This window comes from Cavia porcellus, unplaced genomic scaffold (assembly GCF_034190915.1).
Source record: "Cavia porcellus strain 051 isolate PalLab524CR breed Dunkin Hartley unplaced genomic scaffold, mCavPor4.1 scaffold_6, whole genome shotgun sequence".
Lineage (NCBI taxonomy): Eukaryota > Metazoa > Chordata > Mammalia > Rodentia > Caviidae > Cavia > Cavia porcellus.
The window spans coordinates 91,551,468-91,574,735 of NW_026947489.1; the positions used below are offsets into that span (position 1 = coordinate 91,551,468).

The following is a 23,268-nucleotide window of genomic DNA, read 5'->3' on the forward strand; positions in this document are numbered from 1 at the left end:
AACAAACTATAGAATTTGCCCACTTATAAACTGACTTAAAGGGACAAAACTGAGAAATGGTACTAAAGCACTTACTGGGGTTTGCTTCAAAGGGTAAAATAAATAAATATCTTTCAGATTTTATGCTACCACAACAGTAATAATGTCTTTATCCTCAACTAGGCAACCATAATGTCACCCATCAATACCTACAGTGGTCTGATCTGTCAACATCAAGACGACTGCCCAGCTGGGTGTGACAGCGCACACCTATAACCCCACCACTTTGGAGGCTGAGGCAGGAGGACTGTTGCAAGTCTGATGCCACCCTCAGCTACATAGTGAATTCAAAGCCAGCCTGAGCTACATCACAAGACCCTGACTAAAAAAAAAACACAAAAAAACAAGCAGATACCTGCACAGCATCACACTTGCCAAGTTACACCCAGCACACTACTACTGCACTACACCCTTTTTGAGAGAAAGTCTTTAAGATGTTTTTGTACTTTGGAAAGGTATAGTGTACAGGAGGCTGGGGATTTAGCTCAGCGGCATAAGCGCCTGCCTTGCAAGTGTGCAGTAGTGAGTTCGATCCCTGGTACCAACAAAAATGAAAAAGACAAACAAACAAAAAAAAGGTATAGTGTACAACATCCATTTCAAAGTATATTGTAGGGGCCAGGGATTTAGCTCACCGGCTTAAGTGCCTGCCTGGCAAGTACAAGGTCATGAGTTCAATCCCCAATACCCCCCCAAAAAATAAAAGTATATTCTTTTTTTTTTTTTTTTTTTTTTTTGGCCTCTTTGAGACAGGGTCTCACTATGCAATTTAAGCCTGGCCTTGAGCTCACTTGGTAGCCCACGTTGGTCTCCAACTTGCAAGGATCCTCCTGCCTCAGTATTCTACATGTTGGCATTACAGGAATGTGCCACCACGCCCAACTCCAATTCTTTTTACATTTAGGGAAAACTCACCTATTACACTAACATGCAGTTCAGGCTGGCCTGGAACTCAGCAATCCTCTTGCCTCAGCCTTCTGAGTGCTGAGATTACAGGCATGTGCCACATGCCTAGTAAAAATACTTTTCTTAAAATTAGAATTTCACTCAACCTTTAACAATCAGTCAGCATACCCCATAGTAAGTGTACTTTGATTTAAAAAGCTAACCAAGGACAGGAGTTAGAGCTTAGGGGCACAGCACCTGCCTGGCAAGCACAAGGTCCTGAGTTTGATTTCCAACACCCAAAAAAAAAAAACCAAAAATGGGATAATCTGTGGAGAGTGCTTATGCTAGCACTTACTGCCTGACAGGTAGTAATTACCTAGTAACAGAAGTTACTAAGACACACACACAGATTGTGTACCCATATCATACAATAGCATTCAACTAACAGTTTATAAAGTAATCAGAAGAAAAGAGCCAGGCATGGTGGTACACTCCTGTAATCCCTGCACTCTGGAGGCTGAGGCAGGAGGATCACTGCAAGTTTGAGACCAGCCTGGGCTACAAAGTGAGCTCAGAGCCAGCCTGAACTGCACAGTGAGACCCTGTCTCAAAAAAAAAAAAAAGAAAAGAAAAAGAAAATACAAGATCTATGTACACTATTATATAGCTGTCTGGGTATTAGCACATATCTACCAACAAGAAGGTCACTGAAAATGTCCTCATGGACATGGTATACATGCACAGATACTAGCACAGCTGTAATGCTGGGCTTCTCGATAATTTCCCAGCCACAGCACTGATCTGAGTATGTGATTCTCACAGACTGTCATAAACACATTAGTAAATGTAATGTGTGTTTTCTTTTTTTTTTTTTTGAGACAGGGTCTCACTATGCAGTTCAGGCTGGCCTTGAACTCACTTTGTAGCCCAGGCTAGTCTCGAACTCGCAACAATCCTTCTGCCTCAGCCTCCCAAATGCTGGGATTACAGGTGTGAGCCACCACCCAGCTTTGTGTTTTTTCCACTATCAAAAAAAAAAGTGCTAATTCAAGTGAAGTGCAGCATTAAAATGTTCAATTTCCAAGTTTAAAATAGCAGTGAAGTGTTAAGGCTAACATACACACTGAGAGCTCACTGTCAACTATCCCCTCTGAGCCACTGAAGGGCAGAGTTGCTATAGTCTTCTTCTGTCCCCAGCCCTTCTGTCTTCAGTCTCTTTGGGCACTTGGACTAGCCAGGCACTAAGGGAGGCCCCGGGATAGTCTGACAGTGAAAGCTGCCTGGAAGCAAGGAGGAAGTAATCTGTGACAGGTTTTCACTGAATGAGCCTTTATTACAACCACTCAGGAACACATTTCACATTTCCTGCAATAAGACTCAACAGACTGGGCTTGTTTTCCATTTTGTTTTGTTTTTATTTTGATTGCAAGGCATGAGAAAATCTCCAGTGTGTCAATTTCAAATGCCAATCAGTCTAAAGCCTGCGTCACTTGCCCGATACATGATTTCCCTTAAATCTTGTCATTGTAGTCTTAATAGGATGGTACTGTAATTTTTAAGTTAATATGATGCAAATAGTAAACTCAAATTAAGTCAAGTGTTTCTGGGGTAAGATTTTTTGTTTTGTTTTTCATTGTTTTCAGCAGTACAGCGCCTCGCACATGCCAGACAAGCACTCTCCCACCCTATTACTGAGTTATAATCCCAGTCTTTTTTATTTAATTTTGAGATAGTGTCTCACTAAGTTGCCCAGACTGAAAACCTCAAACTTGGAATCCTCCTGCCTCAGCCTCCTGAGTCCTGGATTACAGATATTCAGCTATATGAAAGACTGATACACACCTGCCTTAAAACAAAGGTTATCTGTAGGGAGTAGAATACATGGAATGGGATTCAGTGGAAGCTGTGATATTTTTCTCCCCAAAACAATATGTACAGCAAATCAGGCAAAACATTAAGCCTGAGGGGAAAGTAATTTTTCTGTATATCTAAAATATTTATTGATTTAAAATAAGATTTGCACAGGTATGGTGACACACCCCTGTAATTCCAGCACCTAGGTGGCTGCAACAGGAGGACTGCCACCAGTTTGAAGCCCATCTGAACTATATAGGGAGATACTGTCTCAAAAAAGACCTAACTAATTAATTAATTAACCCTGAAAAAGGTTACAAAATGACCAAATAAATCAAGGTATTTGAAATAAAACCTGTAAAATCCGAAGAGCTAATCTCAGTTAACAAAGCAGCTGCTACTGGCTCATGTGCAGACTGGAGTAAGATTTACTCTATAGTCAGAATAGGCTCAATTATGTAGCAAAGTACATAGATAATTTATCTCTCAAGACCACACTTATACAGGCTGTATTCAACAATACCAATTTCTAGAACCCGGAAGTTTAAAAAAAAGCACTTAGATGCAAAGCCAGAATAGAGGGTACAAAGTCCCCACAATAAAGCTCAGATGCTTTACTCAAAAGCGAATCCACGCAACTCTCACTCAGAAACTTATTTTATCTGGTTACACAAACCTCCCCACAGTAAGTTCAGCAAAACAGAAGAGGGAAGCAACTGCACAGTCGGTACCAGAAAGGCACAGAGTGGCGAGAATAAGCGGAGAACAGAGGAAACAAAACGACTTTAAATGATTGTTATTAAACCACGAAGGATGTGCACACATGGAGATGACTTTGTGTGTGGTTCCCCCTAGTGAGCTACTCATGCTCTGCCGAACATCAAGCACTTAAAAAGAAAGGGAAAACCCTGCATTATGAAGAAGCACAAAGCCTAAAAAAGAGAACATAATTAGGCATGTTTCTATCTGAATTAGTAAACATTTTAAGTCTAAATGCATCCAAAGAATAAGTTTCAGTTTTTGGGAAAACTCACCCAAAAACTCCTCGCCAGATGACATCAGGTAAAGTCTAACATACAAAGTGCTCTCTTTTCTTTTTCATAAATAACATTTCAAAAGACTGAACAGAAAATCTGAAGAGATTCAACTCCCTATCACTAACCTTCCACATTTGTCTTCTGTTTTGCTCTTTTTTATGTTTTTCCCCTGTGTGTGTGTGTGTGCACATGCACACTTGTACCAAGGACTGAACACTGAGCCTGGACACAGGCCAGGCCCCTCTACCACTAAGCCACACCCTCAGTCTCTGAAAGTTAAGGCCTCCTAGAAATCCATTGAGCACAATCCTAACAAGTCATTAATTCTATCGTTTTTTTAAAGAAATAAAAACTCCCCATGGGTCTGAGAATTTAGCAGGGCGGCATAAGCGCCTGCCTTGCAAGTGTACAGTCATGAGTTCGATCCCTGGTACCGATAAAAGTGAAAAAGACAAAAAAAAAAAAAACTCCCCACAACGATTACATAGAAAATATGTGAAATTTGGACATAAAATTTCACAACACAGGTTTGACAGTAACATCTATTCAGATGCCAAGTTTTCAGCCTGCCACACAAAACTACTATAACTCTTTCAGTGCCAGTGTAGTCACCCAAGGTGACCATTTTGTTGGTAGGGACCAGAGATTAGTTAGAATATCCTGATTGCTGGCCTTGATGAAGTTAATTTCTCTGGTGCACATTAAAAAAATTTTTGTTTTGTTGTTTTGTGTTTTTATATTGCTCTGTTCTGTTTTGTTTTCTGAGACAGGGTCTGGTCTCACTCTGTAGTTTTACACTGGCCTTTAACTCGCTATGTAGCCCAGGCTGACCTCAACCTCATAGTGACCCTCCTGCCTCAGCCTCCAGAGTGCTGACCTTACAGGCATGCGCCACTATGCCCACCTAATATCTCTGTAAGACAAAGTCCAACCATAGCATGAACTGCACTCTCATAAGCAGGAACTATAGCCAAATCCTTGTAAACCTGTAACCCATTTTAGCTAATTAGCTGTATAGGGAAAGGATCTGAATCTGAAATATGTACAGAAGCCCGTACTGTGAAGCACACTGGCACACACTGTAATTTCAGCGCTGGAGCCCAATGTGGGTAACTCTCTTTGACTTAATGAACACAGTCTCAAACTTTTTAAAAAAAAAGGGCTGGGGATGCAAAAACCCTGGGTTCAATCCCCAATACCATAAAAACAAAAAAATGCACTCCTCTTCAATGTATAACATAAAGGAAAGGGAGGGCTGGGCATGGTGGTCTGTGCTTGTACTCTCAGCACTCAAGAGGCTGAGGCAGGAGGATCACTTTGAGTTTGAGGCCAGCCTGAGCTACATAATCTAGTTCAAGCCCAGCCTCAATTGCAGTGAGACACTTCTCAAACCAAAAAAATGAAAAAAGAAAAAGAAGGATGGAAAAGAGAGAAAAAAGGGAGAGAAAAAACATCAAATAAAAGGAATTATAGACGTTAAACTAGAAATTTCTCTAGGCCCATAACAACACATCTTCAAATTATGCTGAATTAAGCCGGCCATGGTAGTGCCTGTGATCCCAGCACTTAACCCAGGAAACTGAGGCAGGAGGGTCACTGAGAATTCAAAGCCAGCCTGGACTACATGGTGAGGCCAGCCTAGATATATAATCTGTTTCAAAACACCAAAATAAATAAATTAAAAAAAGAAGCCAAATTTGACAAAAGGTACATATGTAACTTTTTGGGAGTGAGGTTGGGTGGGGAAAAGTCTCACTAATATAGTGCAGGCCAGCCTTGAACTTGCTTATGGAGCCCAGCATGCCCAGCTACACATGTAACTTTAAAATCACTATATATTAATTTTTCCAGCTTCCCAAAGAATGCACATCTCAGAGGTTAAAAATCCACCGAATTGGCCAGGCATGGTAGTTTACGCCTGTAATCTCAGCACTGCCAGCAGTTCAAGGCCAACAGGTCAAGGCCAGCCTAGACTACACAGTGAGACCTTGTCTCAAAGAACTCGCCCTCCCAAAAGAAATCCACCAAGTTTCTAATATTTCACCTGTACAAATTACTCTAGTCTTATCATAAAATTTTGCAACTAAAGCAATCCAGCAACTTGCATACTTTGTGTAACATGATTCCAACTGTCAGGAAACTCATCTAATATCATTTATAAATCTAGGAGGCTTCCAGAAATAGGAATTTTGCCAATATTTTTTAAATTTTCACAATAAGATACCAACTTACTGCAACAATTTAAACTTACTGCTTTAATTCATTCATTTCAAAAAATCCAATATATATTTTTAGTTACTTAACTTTTTTTTTGGTCTTTTTGAGACAGGGTCTCTATGCAGTTCAGGCAGGCTTTGAGTTCACCTGTAGCCCAGGCTAGTCTCAAACTCCCAACAATCCTCCTGCCTCAGCCTCCCGAGTGCTGAGATTACAGGCATGAGCCACTGCAACCGGCAACATTAACTTTTACACTTTCAAAAATGTAAATAGGTACAACTAAAAATTCAAAGCCCTCCAATAAAACCCGTTAGAATTCACTACCATGTAGTCAGCCAGGTGTGGGGGTACACACATGGAATCTTAGCATTCAGAAGGTTGAGGCAGGAAGAACTCCTTGACTTCAAAACTAGTCTGACGGGGGCTAGGGATTTAGCTCAGCGGCATAAGCGCCTGCCTTGCAAGCGCGCAGTTGTGAGTTTGATCCCTATACCAGTAAAATTAAAAAATAAAAAAAGAACTAGCCTGAACTATATTGTTGAACCATTAAAGAAAAAAGAAGAAAAAAATCACTATCATGTCACTTAGCCTGAAAAGAATTTCTGAAATTTTTTCTTGGAAAATTCATGTTCTTAAAAAGATCCACTTATTCCCTTGCATCAAATTTAAAAATCAACCAGGCATATCGGAGGGCACCTATAATCCCAGCTACCTGCAGGGATTGCCAGTTGGGGGCAAGCCTGGGCAACACAGTGAGAACCCCATCTCAAAAAACCAAACGAACAGCTGGGCATGATGGCATAGGGCTGTTAACCCCAGCACTCCAGCCAACTGAGGCAGGAGAATCACTGATTTCAAGGCTAATTTGGGCTACATGGTGAGCTCAAGACCAGATTGAACTACATAATAGGACCCTGTTTAACTTTTTATCAGTACCAGGGATCGAACTCACAACTGCCTGCTTGTAAGGCAGGTGCTTATGCCACTGAGCTAAATCCCCAGCCCCTAGGACTCTGTTTAAAAAGAAAAAAGAACAAGTCCCTGCTGCAAGGTGTTGTGTCCAACACAAATAATCTCATGACTATGGGAGGCTGAGGCAGAAGAATGGTCAGTTCAAGCCCAGCCTGGATAATTTAGCAACTTAGAGACCCCATGTCAGAATTTAAAAACACATTAAAAAGAGCTGGGGACATAGCTCAGTGGAAGGCCTGAGTTCAATCCCAAGCACCACAAAAATAAATAAATAAATAAGTTCTGGGCTGGAGGTTTAGCTCAGCAGTATAAGCACTCGCCTGGCAAGTGCAAGATTGTGAGTTCCATCCCAGTATCAAAAAAAAAAAAAAAACTGCCGGGGCATGGTGGCCCGAGCTTGTAATCCCAGCCCTCGGGAGGCTGAGTCAGGAGGATCGCTGTGAGTTTGAGACCAGCCTAGGCTACAAAGTGAGCTCAAGGCCAGCCTGAACTGCACTGAGAGACCTTGTCTCAAAACTTAAAAAAAAAAAAAAAACTGAGTCCCTTCTTGGTTCTATCAAACTCTTACCATTTGCTTCCCTCAATAGCACAAATCAAGTCTCTCAGGTAGTTCCAATTTTTTTGGAAAAGTAAAAAGGGGTTAAGAAGCAGGTCACTGCTTGTTCTAGCCAACTCTTAAAAAAAATATCATTCCTTACAAAATAATTATTGAAAACGTTGTACTATTTGTTCCCAAAATTTACTTCCTAAATCCATATACCTCCTGAAACTATGAACCATCATGCCAACAAATGAGGTAAGGAACAATTCACTTTTTTAAATGTTAGTCACATAATGGGAACACATCCACCGCCAGGTCCTTCTTCGGAAGGGCTGCCAAGTCACAAGACACACTACTGTTTACAGTCCTTCCCATCTGCCCCCTGCCAACCTATGTCAATCCTTCAGTCACTTGGCTGAAGCCATTGTCTCCCAGCTAATTCTCTGGGTCCTCCTGCAGGGCCAAGATGCACTCATCCTGATTCATACTCTTAATGGAAAAATTTTAAGTCACCCTGATTTTCACAGGGATAAACTGCATCCGACAGCCCTCATGCTTTCAAACCCAGTGCCCCAAACCTAACTTACAAATTCAGCAGGTTTTAAGCATTATTTTCAATCTGCATCACATACCCTCTAGGCTTTCAAAAGACAACTGCCAACTTCGAGTCCACTGGAGCACTAGCCTACATTTCTTTCATTGCCCTACACCCTGCTCTCTTACGTTTGAGGCCTACTGATTTTCTTCTCTGGCTGGGGCAAAAAAGAAAAAAGAAATGAAACAAAATATATTTGCCACCATTCTTTTTACAGATCGCTATTAAACAGCTCCCGTTTTTCAGGACAGACTTCACAGAACACATCACATAAAGTAGTATGTGTCATACATGTCCATTGTTCAGGGCTCCTCCAGGCATCTGTACGAATACTGGTCTCCAAAATCAAAACTCCAGATAATGCCTGGGGGGAGGGGGGCCGAGGGGGAAGGGAGGAGAGTATGATTCACCAAAAACTGCAAAAAAGAGTCATGGAATATTTTCACCAGTGGCATGCTAAAAACTAAAAGCCGCTTTCCGAAGCTTACTGCTAAGCAACCATCCCTGTAGCAATACATCCTCCAAGCTCCAAGACATAGGCAAGGCAGCGCGGGGTCCTCCCGCAGCTCCTCTAGAGGTTAGGGGAGAACAAAGTCGCTGCTGCACTGTCACCCGAGGGGAAGGGGAAGGCGCAGGGGGGAGGGGAGGGGATGGATCGGCGTGGAAACCCGGCCCCTGGGCCGGAGCGGGCGGGGAGAACTCGGCGAGGCTGCTGGATTAACGTTCTCGTTCCACTCCCCCCCTCCCCCGCTTCAGAAGCTCCCCTCCACGCTCCGGTCGGGTCCCCACGGCTGCTCCTTCCCATCTGTACCCCCGTAGAGTGCGGGGACACCCGGAGCAGCAAAGAACTGAGTCAGGAGGCCAGGACGACACGGGGACTCCAGAGACCCCCTCGGGCCGCCCCCCGAGCCCGACCGAGCTGGGGGTAGGGGTGCGGGCGCCCCGCACAGGTGCGCTCCGGGGGGCGATCGCGGCCTAGCCCAGCCCCGGCCCCGGCCCCGGCCCTGGCCCCGCCGCCCGCCGCGGCCTAACCGCCCGCCCCTCGCGGCCCGGCGCCTACCTGGGCGGCGGCCTCCAGCTTGCCCTCGAAGGTGAAGTCCAGCAGGTCGGGCTTGAGGCAGAGGCTGTAGTTGACGGGGCACACGTCGGCGGGCAGCCGCTCGAAGGGCCTCTTCTCCGGCATCGCGGCGCGGCCGGGGCTGTGGAGGAGGCGGCGGCGGCGGCTCTGCGGGGAGCGGCTGAGGAGGGGCAGGCGGCGGGGAGGCGGCGGCGGAGGGCCGAGGGCGCGCAGGCAGCGAGCGAAGGAGGGGGCGGCGGCGGCCAGCCACATCCACGGCGCGGGGAGCGCCTGACGAGAGCCCCGGGGCGCGGGCGGAGAGAGACCCCGCGCGAGCTGGCGGGCGGGCGAGCCGGGGCCGGGCGGGCGGGCTGCGGGCGGGCGCGCTGCCTACGGGGAAGGGGGCGGAGGGGAGCCGGGGAGGAGGCCGCGGGGAGGGCGGAGAGGGGGGAGGGAGGGAGGCAGTGGCTGCGTGCGCGGCCCCAAGGACGGGCGCGCCCCCGCGGGGAGCGGCGCGCGTGCGCAGGGCAGGAGGCGGGGCGGCGAGGCGGCGGGCGCGCTGCACCTGTCCGCGGGGCCGGGGACTGGGGACCTGGCGGGCCCAGGGCACCCTTGGAAGCCGCCGGGCAGCAGTAACCGCAGTCTGCCTCTGCGCCCGGGTCCGCGGCAATCCCTAACTTGGCCTTACCCTTTGTTACTTTTTTCAAAGTAACAAATTCAAGAAATATTTTGAAATATATTTAAAAAACCAGAAAACGTTTAGCAATCCAGGTTATGTCAGCTAATGAGATTTTGGCTTTTTTTTTTTTTTTTTTTTTTTTTTTTTTTTTTTTGTCCCAGGAAATCGAACTCACAATCTCGCTTGTCAGGCAAGCGCTGTGCTATCTCCTCAGCAACAGGTTTGGGCTTTTGAATGACTGATTTAAAAAATTAGGAATATTTTTACTTTCATGATTAACGTTTCAAATAAAGTCAGTCGAGGGTAGTGGCAAGGTCTATAATCCCAGCCCTCTAGGAGTCCGAGGCAGGAAGATAGCAGGTAGGGGCCCAGCCTGTACAATTTAGCAGCGCACTCCTGTAATGCCAGCACTGGGAGAGGCTGAAGCAGGAGGATCATTACAAGTTCAAGACCAGCCTGGGCTACAAAAGGAGCCTAAGGCCAGCATGAACTGCATAGCAAGACCCAGTCTCAGAAAAAAAGACTAAAAAATAAAAAGCCTGGAGATGTACCTCAATATAAAGGCCCTGGATTCAAGCCCCAGTACCACATATAGTTTCTTCACCTTTACCCTGGTGCTTGATTTTTTTGTTTAAACAGCTTCTGGCTCTCTAGTCCAGGATGGCCTCAAACTCATGGTGATCCTCCTGTCTTATCTTCCTCGAGTGATAGGGATTATAGGCATGTACCACTATGCCTGGTGTTGTTCGATGTCTCACAATGCAGTTCAGGTTGGCCTTGAACTCACTATGTGGTCCATGCTAGCCTCAAACTCACAGTGATCTTCCTGCCTCAGCCTACTGTGCTGGGATCACAAAGCCTCACCATCAGGCCAAGCAACTGTTAGCTCTTACAGCTCCAGGTTGCTTAACCTCTCCACCTCCCATTGCTCACTGGATTGCAGGCAAGACCTCCTCATCCTTTCTGGCAGCCCCGTGCCCCTCCCTTTCCCCTAAAGCCGTGATTGCCAACTCCACCCAGCTCTACCTGCCTTCCCATCAGCTCTCATGTACTGGTTTTTGCTGACTTTCTTGTTCTTTTGTTTTGTAATTGCAATATATATGTATGTGTACAGAATGCACCTTTCGTTTATTTTATTGTTTTGCCCGGCTAGGGAATCAAACCCAGGGCCTGGGCTGCATTCCCTTACCTACCCCAAACTACATCCCCAGCCCTATTTTTCAAGAATTTGCTTTGTGATTCTTTTCCTCTCTCAGTTGGACTCTAAACAGAGTATAACTCAATTATTATGGAGCTGACTAACCAAAGACCCAGAGAGACTGTTTTATCCAGTGTGTAACCTTTGCCTTCCGATCAAGACGTGTATACCGCTGAGGAACCATATGAACCTTAGGCACATCCTTCTTTTGCAAAATCACAAAGAAAATTAAAAATAGTATGTGGGCCGTGGACTTCATGTCAGCAGGAATTGGGACCAAGCCGAAGGAAAAGACAAGGACATCTCTGGGTCCTGTGAATCCTGCGCTGCTTACTACACGGGATACAGCTCCCCATATATGACTGGATACTTACTCTATGCAGGCACACACCTGCAATCCCAGCACTCTGGGAAGCTGAAGCAGGAGGATTGCCTGGTGGAGCCCAACCTCAGCAATTTAGCAACTTAATGATACCTTGTCTCCCTCTGCCAACAACAACAAAAAAAATTTTTGAGACAGGATCTTGCTATGTAGTTCAGTTCAGTCTGGCCTTTATACTCATTATGTAGCCCAGGCTGGCCTCGAACTCCCAGTGATCCTTCTGCCTCAGCCTCCTGAGTGCTCAAATTATAGGGATATGCAATCACACTCAACTCAAAATGTTTTTAAAAAATCATTAGGGGTGAAACTCAGTACAAAGGCTTGAGAGTCAATTCCCATTGTGAGAAAGGAGGACTTTTTGAGGAAATTCTCAAACCCAACTTAAATAACTTTTCTTTGAGCTAAGCACACTTTATGCATATCTGCTTCACAAAGACAGGGAATTTACAAGACTTGTTCTTGGTCATAAAACCAGTGATGCTAGGGGCTTGGGATTTAGCTCGGCGGCATAAGCACGCAGTCGTGAGTTCGATCCCTGGTACCAATTAAAAAAAAAACAGTAATGATATTAAAACTATTTCCTTGTGGCTTCAAAACCTTGCAAATACAGGTATGCAGTTCAAAGTCTACTATTTTCTTAATATCAGAAAGGTCTTTATAGATAGAGTGGTAATAGGTAAAGTAAAAGTACTAAAGAGAAAATGTAAGAAAATGTGGAGAAAATGGTTTTTACCCAGGCATGATGGTGCACAGCTGTAATCTCAGCACTCAGGAGGCTGAGGCAGGAGGATCACCATGCTTTCGAAGCCAGCCTGAGCTATATAGCAAAACTTTATCTCAAAACAAAACAAAACAAAACAAAAAGTAGCAAAAACAGATTCTTCAAAACAAATAGAACTCCTAAAGGAGTTGGATGAGGGAAACAAAACATTCAGGTAGGAGAGAAACCCAGGCTGTGAACACTGAGACAAGGAAAGTAGAGTTTGGGAGATCATTGTAACATCCACCATGCCAGGTCAAAACAAAGCCTTCCTGTACTGTTCAGTCCTGACTTACAAACCATGGCCGTATGTTTGATGTCACTTTCAAGGGTGGAAATTGTAACTCTAATTCTGCTAATATAAACTTTAGCTGTGGAATAGGATGAATGGGGTTTCCAAAGGCCAGGGACGTGACAGTTGGAGAGTAAGGAGTAAGAAACAGATTCCAGAAGAGCCCAGCCCTAACTCTTTTCTGTAGCTTCAGGTTGGAATGGTAGTTGGGAATATGAGCAGAACCCAAGCAGGTCCACCCCACAGACATTTGCTGTTGTTGTGTTGTTGTTGTTTGGAGATAGGGTCTCATTAAGTAGTAGCCCAGGCTGACCTCAAGCTTGCTTCAATCCTCCTGCCTCAGCCTCCTGAGTGCTGGGATTACAGGGATGCGCTACCACACCGGGCATCCCACATCCCATGCTCCACAGATGGATAACAGCATATAATAGGGCACTAGGTGACATAGAGATAGAAAGCAGAATGATATCATATGCAGCCACCTGTGCCAAAGAAATGTTCTATCTGGTCAAACTGATTTCTCTTGGAATCTTTCCATCTGGAAGTGGAAAAGTCATACATTCCCGCCTGTCTGTCTTCCTGGCTCCTCCTTCCTTCCTTTCTTCCTGCACCTAGTTATCGCTCCTAAACAATCAGCAGAAACAGGTAGACACAGCCTGATGGTTGCTGGTCTCCGAATTGACTCGAGCCTGGCCAAGTCTCAGGAAAGCTGAGACCCCCGACTCTGAAGAATGGCATTGAGGGCACGAAGTGGACAGTGTGACACGTGGGCCTCCAGAATGCAGCTGCAAGTTTCTCGTGGAATCCTGAGTCTGAAGGGGACTGCAGCATTCCGGAGTTTCCGCCCCTGAGCAGGCTTCTCTCACTGATGGGCTCCAATTGAACCAGCCCAGTCCAATGGAGTCACCAAGGGGATAAAAAGTCTCAGCAGCTTAGCAACAGAGGCCAAGAGGGCCTCAGTGTCTCCACCCTTGGCTTAAATTCTCTTGGTTTCTTAAATCCCTGCCATTCTTGTGAATGTCTGCATTAACATTGGAACTAGTCCTTGCTCCAGAGCTGAGCCCATGCCTGAGAGGGTGATAGGGCCAAGCTTCCTCTAACCCCAGGTTACAGGTGGGGTGAAGGGAGGAAACCCAGGACAGTAAGCCCTGCCAGGCTGGTAGGATTTCACCTCATGGGGTGTGATTTTAGGACAACAATCTGCCTTGGAGTCTTAGCTGCATAAATAATTGAAGATGAGAATCTCCTGCTGCCAGCTCTCCTAGAGTTAGTGTAGAAGTCAAGATTAATACACACTTGGGGGCTGGGGGTTTAGCTCAGTGACATGATGAACTCCTGGCAAGCTTGAGGTCCTGAGTTCAATTTGATTCTCAGTTCCAAAAAAAAAGTACATACTCTGTTGGATATAGCAGTACATGCCTGTAATCCAGTACTCAGGAGGCTGAGGCAAGAGGATTGCCATGAGTTCAAGGCCAGCCTGGGCTACATAGTGAGTTTGAGGCCAGCAAGACCCTTCCTCAAAAAAAAAAAGAAAGAAAGAAAGAGAAAGGGACAGGCGTTTAGTTCAGTGGCATAACTGCCTGCTTGGCAAGCACAAGGTCCTGAGTTCAATCCCTGGTACCAAAAAAAAAAAAAAAAAAAAAGTAGGGCAAACTGGAAATTGGCTTGTGTTTATTCCTGGGATTCAAACTACAGTCATTTTGTCTTCAATATACAAATAATTCTAGAGTTGAAGAAAGACTATAAAAAGTAAGCATTGGGGGCTGGGGATTTAGCTCAGTGGCATAAGCACCTGCCTTGCAAGCAGGCAGTCGTGAGTTTGATCCCCGGTACCAAAAAAAATGAAAAAGACAAAAAAAAAATTATAAAAAAAGTAAGCATTGGGGGGCTTTCATTTTCTGATAGAAGCTATGCACCTCCCAGGAAAGGGCTTTACCGGAAAGCTAACTCAGAGTCTGCTGTCTCCCCTACCCCTCAGATCTAGGCAGTGACACTTCTGTGTTATGAATCGACTCAAAGAAGGCACGGAAACAAAGGGCGATGTTCAAATGGCGCTTCTTCTGTAGCGCCCAGCAGCCTGAAACCAGCAGGTTTGTGAATCTGGGCTATTTTAGTTCAAAGTGTGATCTCACTGTGTAAAATATACATTCTCGGAGAAGAAGGCATCACACAGACACCCCAGGGGCCTGACATCAGGAATGAGGGCAGGTCAAACAAAAACAAAATTCGTTATGCAGAAAGGTGCAGTTTAAACCATCCAAGAGAGATTTGTTCTTCTTGCCCCATAGCTATGTTAGCTAAGAGGCAGAGACCACAGTTCGCACAGTTACGCATCAGGAAATTCTGAACCCTGGCGTGTCTTGTCCTGATGTGTCTAGGGCCAAGAGACACCGAAATGTGTCATCGTTGTTTGGCCCTATGTACTCCACTGAACTGATTCATTATTAAGTTACTTTCAGTCCAAGGACACGTGGCCAGGTGGAGGGGAGGTGGCAGGAGCAGAGGGGAAGGAGCGCCCACCTTGCAGAAACCCCCAGCACTGCAGCAAAAGGGGAGGCTCCTTATGGGCCCTGGCCTCTTTCATTTGCTCCAGGGAGTGCAGTTCTAGCCGGGTTGGATTCAGGTTTGAATTTCACTAGCTGCAGTCAGGCAGGCGAGTACTTTTCATCCTTCTACACAAGGGACTCAAATGATACCATTTCCAAGGCCTTTGCTTTTTATAGTTTTTCTTCTCCTCCATGGTACAGGAACACAGAAACCCAATGTCTTACGTTATGAGCCGTAAGAGTGATAAGTCAGCTCTTCAGGCTAGCCTAAAGGAAGCTGAAACAAGGTCTTCTTCCTTTTTCTTTCTTTCTTTCTTTTTTTTTTTTTTTTTAGAACGGGGATCGAACTCAAGACCTTGCACTTACCAGGCAGGCACTTATGCCTCTGAGCTAAACCCTTGGCCCCTTTTTCTTTTTTATTGCAGTAGATGCTTCAAATAAAAGAAAAGAGGTATTGGGAGGCTGAGGCAGGAGGATTGATGATTTCCTGTCTCAAAAAATAATAAATAAAAATAAACTGCTCTGTCATCTGAGTTTCAAGGAACTGAAAGGCCTGATGTGGTGGCGGCACATGCCTGTCATCCCAGCACTGGGGAGGCTGAGGCAGGCGACTCCCTATGAGGTCAAGGCCAGCCTGGGCTACAAAGTGAGTTCAAGGTCAGCCTGAACTGCATAGTGAAACCATGTCTCAAAAAGATAAAAGAGAGAGAGAGAGAGAGAGAGAGAGAGAGAGAGAAGGAAAAGAAGGATTGTACACCCAGGAGTCAAAGCAGAGAGAGCACATGATAACACGATAGTTGGCCAGGTGACAGAAAGGAGACAGATCTGACTGTGACAATGAGGTGAGGCGCTGGCTCGGAGAAGGGTGACAGTACCCCATACTGCAGGCTGATGCACAGAACACTTGCTCCTGGGTGTGGCCACCAGACAGAGAAACAGCTCTGGGGAGCGGTGTTCCTCACCCATGACCCGGGCTTCCAGCCCATCAAGTCCACAGGATGGCAAGTCCTGTGAAGCACAAGGTGGGGATACATTTATTACAAAAGCAACAAAAAATTGTTTTGTAATCTCAGCACTTGGGAAGCTGAGGTGCTGTGAATTCAAGGCCAGCCTGAACTGCGTAGCCAGACCCTGCCTCAAAAAACAAACAGAAAAATCTTTGAGACAGGATCTCTCCATGTAGCCCAGGCTGGCCTTGAATTCACAGTGTTCCTCCTGCCTCGGCCTCCCAAGTGCCTAGGATTATAGGCATGTGCCATCACACCTGACATGAGGAACGGATTTGCGGTGTCAATATGTCTCAAATGTTTCATGGGATATAGTTCGGGGTATACTTCTATTAAAAGTTTTTCACTAAAAACAAAAAAACAAAAAACTATTTCTATGCCAGGCATAGTGGCATATTCCTATAACCCTAACACTCTGGGAAGCTGAGGCAGAAAGATCACAAAATTTGAGACCAGCCTGAGTATTTTAAGAGACTTAGGAAGACCCTGTCTAAAAAACCAGGGTAGGGGAAGAGTGGACTGTAACTCAATGGGAAAGCCCTGGCTTCAATCCCCAGTACTGAAAGCAAAACTAAACAAAACAAAACTATTCAAGCTGGATAAGGGGGAGCACTCCCATAACCCCAGCACTTGGGAAGAGGATGAGTCTGAGGCCAGCCTGTTTCCGTCTCAGAAGCAAAAATGAAAAGAAAACCAAACCAAAACATAACTAATTCATTGTTTATCAGAAGCCTAAATGTAACGGCACCATAAATTTCTTTTCCTTACCAGGGATTGAACTCATGACCTTGTGCTTACCAGGCAGCAGCTTAAGCCTCTGAGCTAAGTCCTCAGCCTGGCACTATGGGTTTTTACTTTCTCAATCTGAAAATCTGCTTTCAAGATGTCAAATGGAGGGGCTGTGGCTTTGCAATTCTTTGACTTTAAAAAAAAAAAAAGAATAGCTTTGTGTTTGTGAAAATCTTTTTCTTGAGAATCAATTGGAGTTTGGTCATGTTTAATTTTTCACACTGTGGGGGCTGGAGATTTAGCTCAGCGGCATAAGCACCTGCCTTGCTTATGCAGGTGGTCGTGCAGGTGCTTAAGCAGGTGGTCGTGAGTTCGATTCCTGATACCGATAAAAAACGGAAAAAGGAAAAAAAAATTTTTTTCACACTGTGAATTCCCTGAAACAGTTTTTGTGACTCTTTTCTGATTTCCCTATACCCTGGGGTACTCACTTTGTAGGAAATAGCCCAGGTTAGTATCAGCAGGCCCCACAGAGATCAACTGTCACTTCAAATACTTTAAATACTCTTTTCTAAGATGGCCTTCGTTTAGAATAGGGTGGCCAGGGCCAGGGATTACAGCTCAGTGGCACAACAACTGCCTGGCAAGCTTGATATCCTGAGTTGGATTCCCAGCACACACAAAAAAGCTAGGCATGGTGGCACGTGCCTGTAATCCCAGCACTTGGGAGGCTGAGGCACAGGGATTGCTAGGAGTTTGAGCCCAGATTGGGCTACATAGTGAGTTCAAGGCCAGCCTGAACTGCATAGTGAGACCCTGTCTCGCATAGTGAGACCCTGTCTCAGAAAGACAAAAAACAAACAAACAAAAACCCAGCGGAGGGTGGTCATGTGCCACGTTTATAAGGGAAATCACTCTGAAAGGGTTGTGTACAGCTCAGTAGCCGCTCACAGGCCACCTGGGAAGCCAGGGCTGGCTCTCTCTCTGTCACTGCCTCTGCTGCCTTCACACCTTTATGGCACTGATAGTGACAGCGATGCAGACAGAGACGTTCTCGGCCTGATCCTGTCTGCCTCTAAAGGTCAAAGCTTCAATCTTTGATGGGGAACAGAGAAAACCGCTGTGATGAATGCATATTTATGGGAAATTAATCAAGAAGTATCCAAACAGAATCTCGAATTCTACCATAGTTTGGAAGAGTGAGGTCTCTTCCGTTATCATTCATAATCTGGTTCTTCAGAAGGACAATCTGCTTTTGTTTGTTAAACATTTATGGCTTGTTTATATGAGGTGCATATATAACCTTTCAGTGAAGGATAGTGTACATGCAATAAAGTGGGTGACACTGTGTTCAGGACAGTGACTACTACTAACAACTGTAACCATGTGAGGCCAGCATGCTGGTGCAGGTATGTAATTCCACACTCAGGAGGCTGAGGCAGGAGGATCCCTGTGAGTTCAAGGCCAGCCTGGGCTTCACAGCGAGTTCAAGGTCAGTCTAAACTACATACTGAGACCTTGTCTCAAGAAAATAAAATAAACTGGGCATTGTGGCACCTGCCTATAATCCCAGCACTCTGGAGGCTGAGACAAGAGGATCACAAGTTTGAGGCCAACCTGGGCTCCATAGAGAGTTCAAGGCCAGCCTAGAATACCTGATGAGATTCTGTCTCAAAAAAAAAGCAAAACAAAATGAAAATAAAATACTGAATACTAGGGGTTATAAAAGATGATAAGAGGTAACTCTAATATAAAAGAGGGTTCTTATGTTATTTTACTATTGTTTTGTAAACAACCAAAAAAAAAAAAAAAAACAAGATTACTATTGTCACAGTCTTGGTCAACTGAGGGCTGCCTTCAACAGTTTGAGAGCTTGAGCGAATTACCCTTTAGACCTTCCTGGGCTGGGTAGCTCAGTGGTAGAGTGTTTGCCTAGCACACATAAGACCTTGAGTTCAACCCACAGCACCACCAAAAAACAAACAAAAACAGAGGTACTTATAGTCAGGCCTGGTGGCAGGATCACCGAGAGTTCAAGGCTAGCCTGAACTACATAGCAAGAGCTCTCCAAAAATACAAAAAAACAACTTTCTTTTCTACATTTCTATCCTCCTCCTTGACATTTTCTCTTTCCTTTTCCCTAAGCTGCATAATTTTCCTGAAAGTGTGTGTGTGTGTGTGTGTGTGTGTGTGCCTGGGATTTGGAGCCTACACTTTTATCTCCATGATTATATTCTGTATATTTCATCTTTTCTCCTGTCGTTCTCTGGATTTTTGTGGGGTTTTGTGCATGTGTTTGTTTTCTACTGGGCACTGAACTCAGGACCTTGCACTTACCAGGCAGGCACTTGTGCCACTGAGCTACATCCCCAGCCCTAGATTGTTTTACTGTTCCGTTTGCGTCTATTTTCATGTTCACCTTGAATACTCTAAACGGTCTGACGATATAGATTACAGTTTATTTTTCACAGCTTGAACTCCTGCGGCTTTTTTCTGATATGTATAGGTTTAGCCAATGAAAATCAAAGGTAGACAAGTCAGTCATGGTGGTGACCCTAAAACCCCGCACTTTGGAGGCTGAGGCAGGAGGATCCCAAGTGTGAGCACAGCCTGGACATTTTAGCAAAGTAATGAGATCCTCTCTCAATAAATAAACAAATGAGGGGCTGGGGATTTAGTTCAGTGGCTTGAGAGCTTGCCATAGTGTCATAGGGTTTGATCCCTGGTACCAAAAATAAATAAGTAAATAAATAAAAGAACAAACAGACAAAGAGTCAGGCTTGGTGGTGCATGCTTGAAATCCCAGCACTCAAGAGGCCGATGCAGGAGGATTGCCTCAAGTTATCTAGGTCAGCCTAGGTTCCAAAGTGAATTCAAAGCCAGCTTGGACTACATAGCAAGACCCTGTCTCAAAAAACAAAGCAAAACAAGGGTCATTTCTTTCTGTTTGTGTTACCCAGCTTTCATTAGTATGTTCTTGCTCAAACTGACCCACATTCTAACACTCTGGCTTTGACATCCAAGCCAAGTGCTTCCATGGGGTCCATTGACAACGAGAACTTGTAGAACAGTGAGGTTCTATTTCTGTCTCCATTCCTCGAGGAGGAAACCTCTCAAAAGCGGCCCCGTGGCAATGCTTGGCATCTGGAGCTGGCAGGCCAGGCCAGCCCTGCTTGTCCCAGCAGTCTGAAAACGATTAGAAACAATTGAACGAATCTCTCCCAGGAATTATTTCCTCACTTTTATTATTCCCGGCCTTTTTCACAATATCACTGAGAGACAAAAATGTCTTATTCCCACCACAAAAATAAAAATAAAAACTGGATGTGCAGACAGGGCATGACTTTGTAAAAGCTCACAGAAGCTGGTGCACGTCTAAATCCAGAAACTCTGTCTCTCTGTGGACCAGGTCACTGGTTCAAGGATTTTTTATCCCATAGAAAAATCTATCCGGTTAATGTGGAGGACGTGGTTTGCTTATTCGCTGTTCTTGGAGAAGGAACCTCTCTTCCTTTCTCCCTACCTTAAATTTGCAAAGCACAGGAGCCAGGTGTGGTGGCTGAGGCAGGAAGATCCCTGTGAATTCAAGGGCACCCTGAGCTACATAGTGAGTTCAAGGCCACCCTGTCTCAAAAAAGAAAGAAAGACTGATTTGGTACAAAAAGCAAAAACAGTATTATCTCAACTTTATTAAATGACGTAAACAGAGAGAGGCAGAAGGGGCCCCAGTAATCTGCCATCTGCAGTACCTCCGGTGCCCGGCCACCTACAGGCAGGAAATGGCTGTGGCCACAGTGATGTCAGTGATTTGGGCCACCAGCAGCTGTCCTCACAATTTTCAGAAAAGCTGCCAAAAAGTGGCAGGAATTAGCACACCACACACACGCACGCATGCGTGCACACACAGTCCGGAGCCTTAGAACTTGGCCCCACTGCCCTTTGCCCTCTCCTTCCCTTCCCTCCACCTCTGTTCTAGATAAGCAGACGCCCTGTCCAGGTGTAGGGCTCACCTGCAGCTTGCACAATGTCTGGGGAAGACGCCTCCCTTGGCTGCTATCCTGACCGAAGCTGTTTCTCTCCCTGGTCCGATCCCTTCCTTCAAACCCCAAGCCCCAGGGAGCAGCATCAGCTGGTCTCTCTTTCTCTCAGGCAGCTTGCTAGGGGCACCATGGGCTTCTGTGGCTGGCGATGGGGATGCTCGAATGGGGGTGCTCATGTTGGTTTTCTTGTTTTGGGTTTTTTTTTTTTTTTTTTTTTTTTTTGGAGGCAGGGTCTCACTCTCCAGTCTAGGCTGGCCTTGAGCTCACTAAGGAGCCCAGGTTGGCCCCAAAATCAAGGTGACCCTCCTGCCGCAGCCTCCTGAGTGCTGGGATGACAGAAAGCATCATCATGTCGATTTTACAGTCAGTTGTAAATATGAGTCTTATTGATGTGGGACTCCAGCCACACAGCCAACGCTGGGGCTGCACATTGTTGGGCTGAACAGATGCCTGTTGAGCAGCACTTGCCTACACTGGCCTCAGGCACCTCCCGAATTCCAGAGCTCTAAGGTCCAGGGAAAAGGGGATTGAGGCCCAGAGACCAGAAAGGGCCAGACTGCTTCTGCCAAGGGCAGGTGGGACCGAGTCCCCTCCCTGTGCTGCATGCAGGCTTTCTTCTCAGCACAGACTGAGACAGCCTTGGAAGTGGGTTCAGTCTGTTTTGTTCATTTTGTTTCTGTTTTCCCAGCCCCCCACCCCCGCCCCGCCCCCTTTAGAAGGCAGAGCCGCTAATGCAAAGGGCCAGGGGCTAAGGCAGTCGGGATCAAGGCAGAGACCAGAGCCTTAAGTGTCTGGCAGTTATGCTTAGAAATTGATACAGACAAGCCAGGCGTGGTGGCTTAAACTAGTAACTCTACCCCTCCAGAGGCAGAAGCAGGAGGATCGCCACAGGTTTGAGGCCAGAATGGGCTACACAGTGAGCTCAAGTTTAGCTTGAACTATATAGGGAGGCCCTATCTCCAAAATATCGAAAAGAAAATCAGCTTGGTGCCCATCTGCATAGTCTATCTATGTAGCGCAGTTAGCACAGTGGGGAAGAGGAGACCACACCCCTCCACCCACTAGAGTCTGGGCAACTTCCAAGGGGTGACCCCCTAGTGAACTGTGGAGGTCCCTAACTCAGAATGACTCAGCACCCTAACCCTAATCCTCTCTAACTCAAGATGCCGCTGCAACACAATGGTAACCAATCCTGTCCCTAACTCAGGATGACTCGATGCTCTGTTAACCAATCCTGTCTGTGTCTGTTTTGCCTAGAGACGAAGGCAGCCCTGGAAAGCCGAAAGCCGGATTTATCTGTGGGCTTCTCACCTTTCCTGCCAGCGCTGCACCACTTTGCTGATTGTGCTCCATACTGGTTTCTGCTGGCATGCATCTGCCCTGAATACGTTTTCCCCTTATCCTCTTCAATAAATGCAGCTTCTTTGTTTTAGCATTCGAAGTACAATTCTTTGCTCGCCCTGCACAGTACCCTGGAATCTATGTGTTGAGTTCATCCCAGTTTCATATGCAAATGGAATATTATGAAGCCATGAAAAAGATGGAGACAGAGTTACATGCTTTTTTTTTTTTTGCTTTTTTTTTTTAAAAGAAAAAACATGCATTGTTTATGAAGCTGCCACCCTAGAAACAGTTTTCTCCTTGGCAAGGGAGATCGCAGAGAGCCAGAGGGGAAATTGCACCAAAGCCTAAGTTGGAGTGGAAAAACCCAGGAAAATACAGAGACCTAGGGCTTCCACAGGGAAGGAGAAGGGGAGACAATGAGGGATGGGTATCTCAGGGACCCCCCCCCAGAATTGCCAGAGGGAGGGTCTGCACATAGCAAAGGGCGGGGACTCTGCAGGGAGGGTGATTCCTTTATACACAGCTGTGTGTGTGTGGCTCACCTTCAAAACTGGGTAGTTGTTGCAGATGTGTGTTGCATTCCTGTAACTGGGAAGCTGAGGTAGGAGGATCGCTGCTAGCTTGAGGCCAGCCTGGGCTCCATAGTGAATTCAGGGTCAGCCTGAACACAGCAAGACCCTGTCTCTAAAAATAAATAAGTAAATAAACAGACAAGGAAAGCTGTGTAGGCGTGCAGTGCCAAGGAAGGTCTGGCTTTCCCCGTAGACCAGGTGTCGTTCAGAGGGCAGGTAAAGAGGCAAAGCGAGCACCAAGAAGTCAGCTTGGGACTCGAGGGTACCTCAGAAAAGGGTTCCCCAAAACGAAGACCTCAGAAGCAAAGCTGCTGTCTGCCTTTGCCTCTGTGAGCCCTCAGTCTTTCCCCCAGGCAGCCACAGAAACTAGGATTCCTCTGCCCCAAGGCACTGGGAGAAGATCAGAGCCAGGAGTTCTAGGGAACAGGGGCTCCAGCTGGTAATCCCAGTATTCAGGAGGCTGAAGCAGGAAGATTCCAAGTTTGAACCAGTCTCAGAAACAGTGGTAGGGGCAGGGAG

General features: G+C 45.9%; 1 protein-coding gene and 1 long non-coding RNA gene across 2 annotated transcripts in view; one reads left to right on the forward strand and one right to left on the reverse strand.

The window, feature by feature from the left end:
- Npepps (aminopeptidase puromycin sensitive) overlaps nt 1-9,573 on the reverse strand; it is a 74,752-nt gene extending 65,179 nt beyond the window's left edge. Inside the window, exon 1 of the mRNA XM_003467065.5 lies at nt 9,204-9,573. Within this exon, the coding sequence (XP_003467113.2) occupies nt 9,204-9,473 (270 nt within the window). The 5' untranslated portion in view covers nt 9,474-9,573. The remainder of the gene's footprint in view (nt 1-9,203) is intronic.
- On the forward strand, nt 8,811-22,265 carry LOC134476547 (uncharacterized). Its single transcript, XR_010048323.1, has 3 exons — nt 8,811-9,093; nt 14,490-14,601; nt 22,091-22,265. It is a non-coding gene; the product is annotated as an uncharacterized LOC134476547 (long non-coding RNA).
- The last annotated feature ends 1,003 nt before the right edge of the window (nt 22,266-23,268 follow it).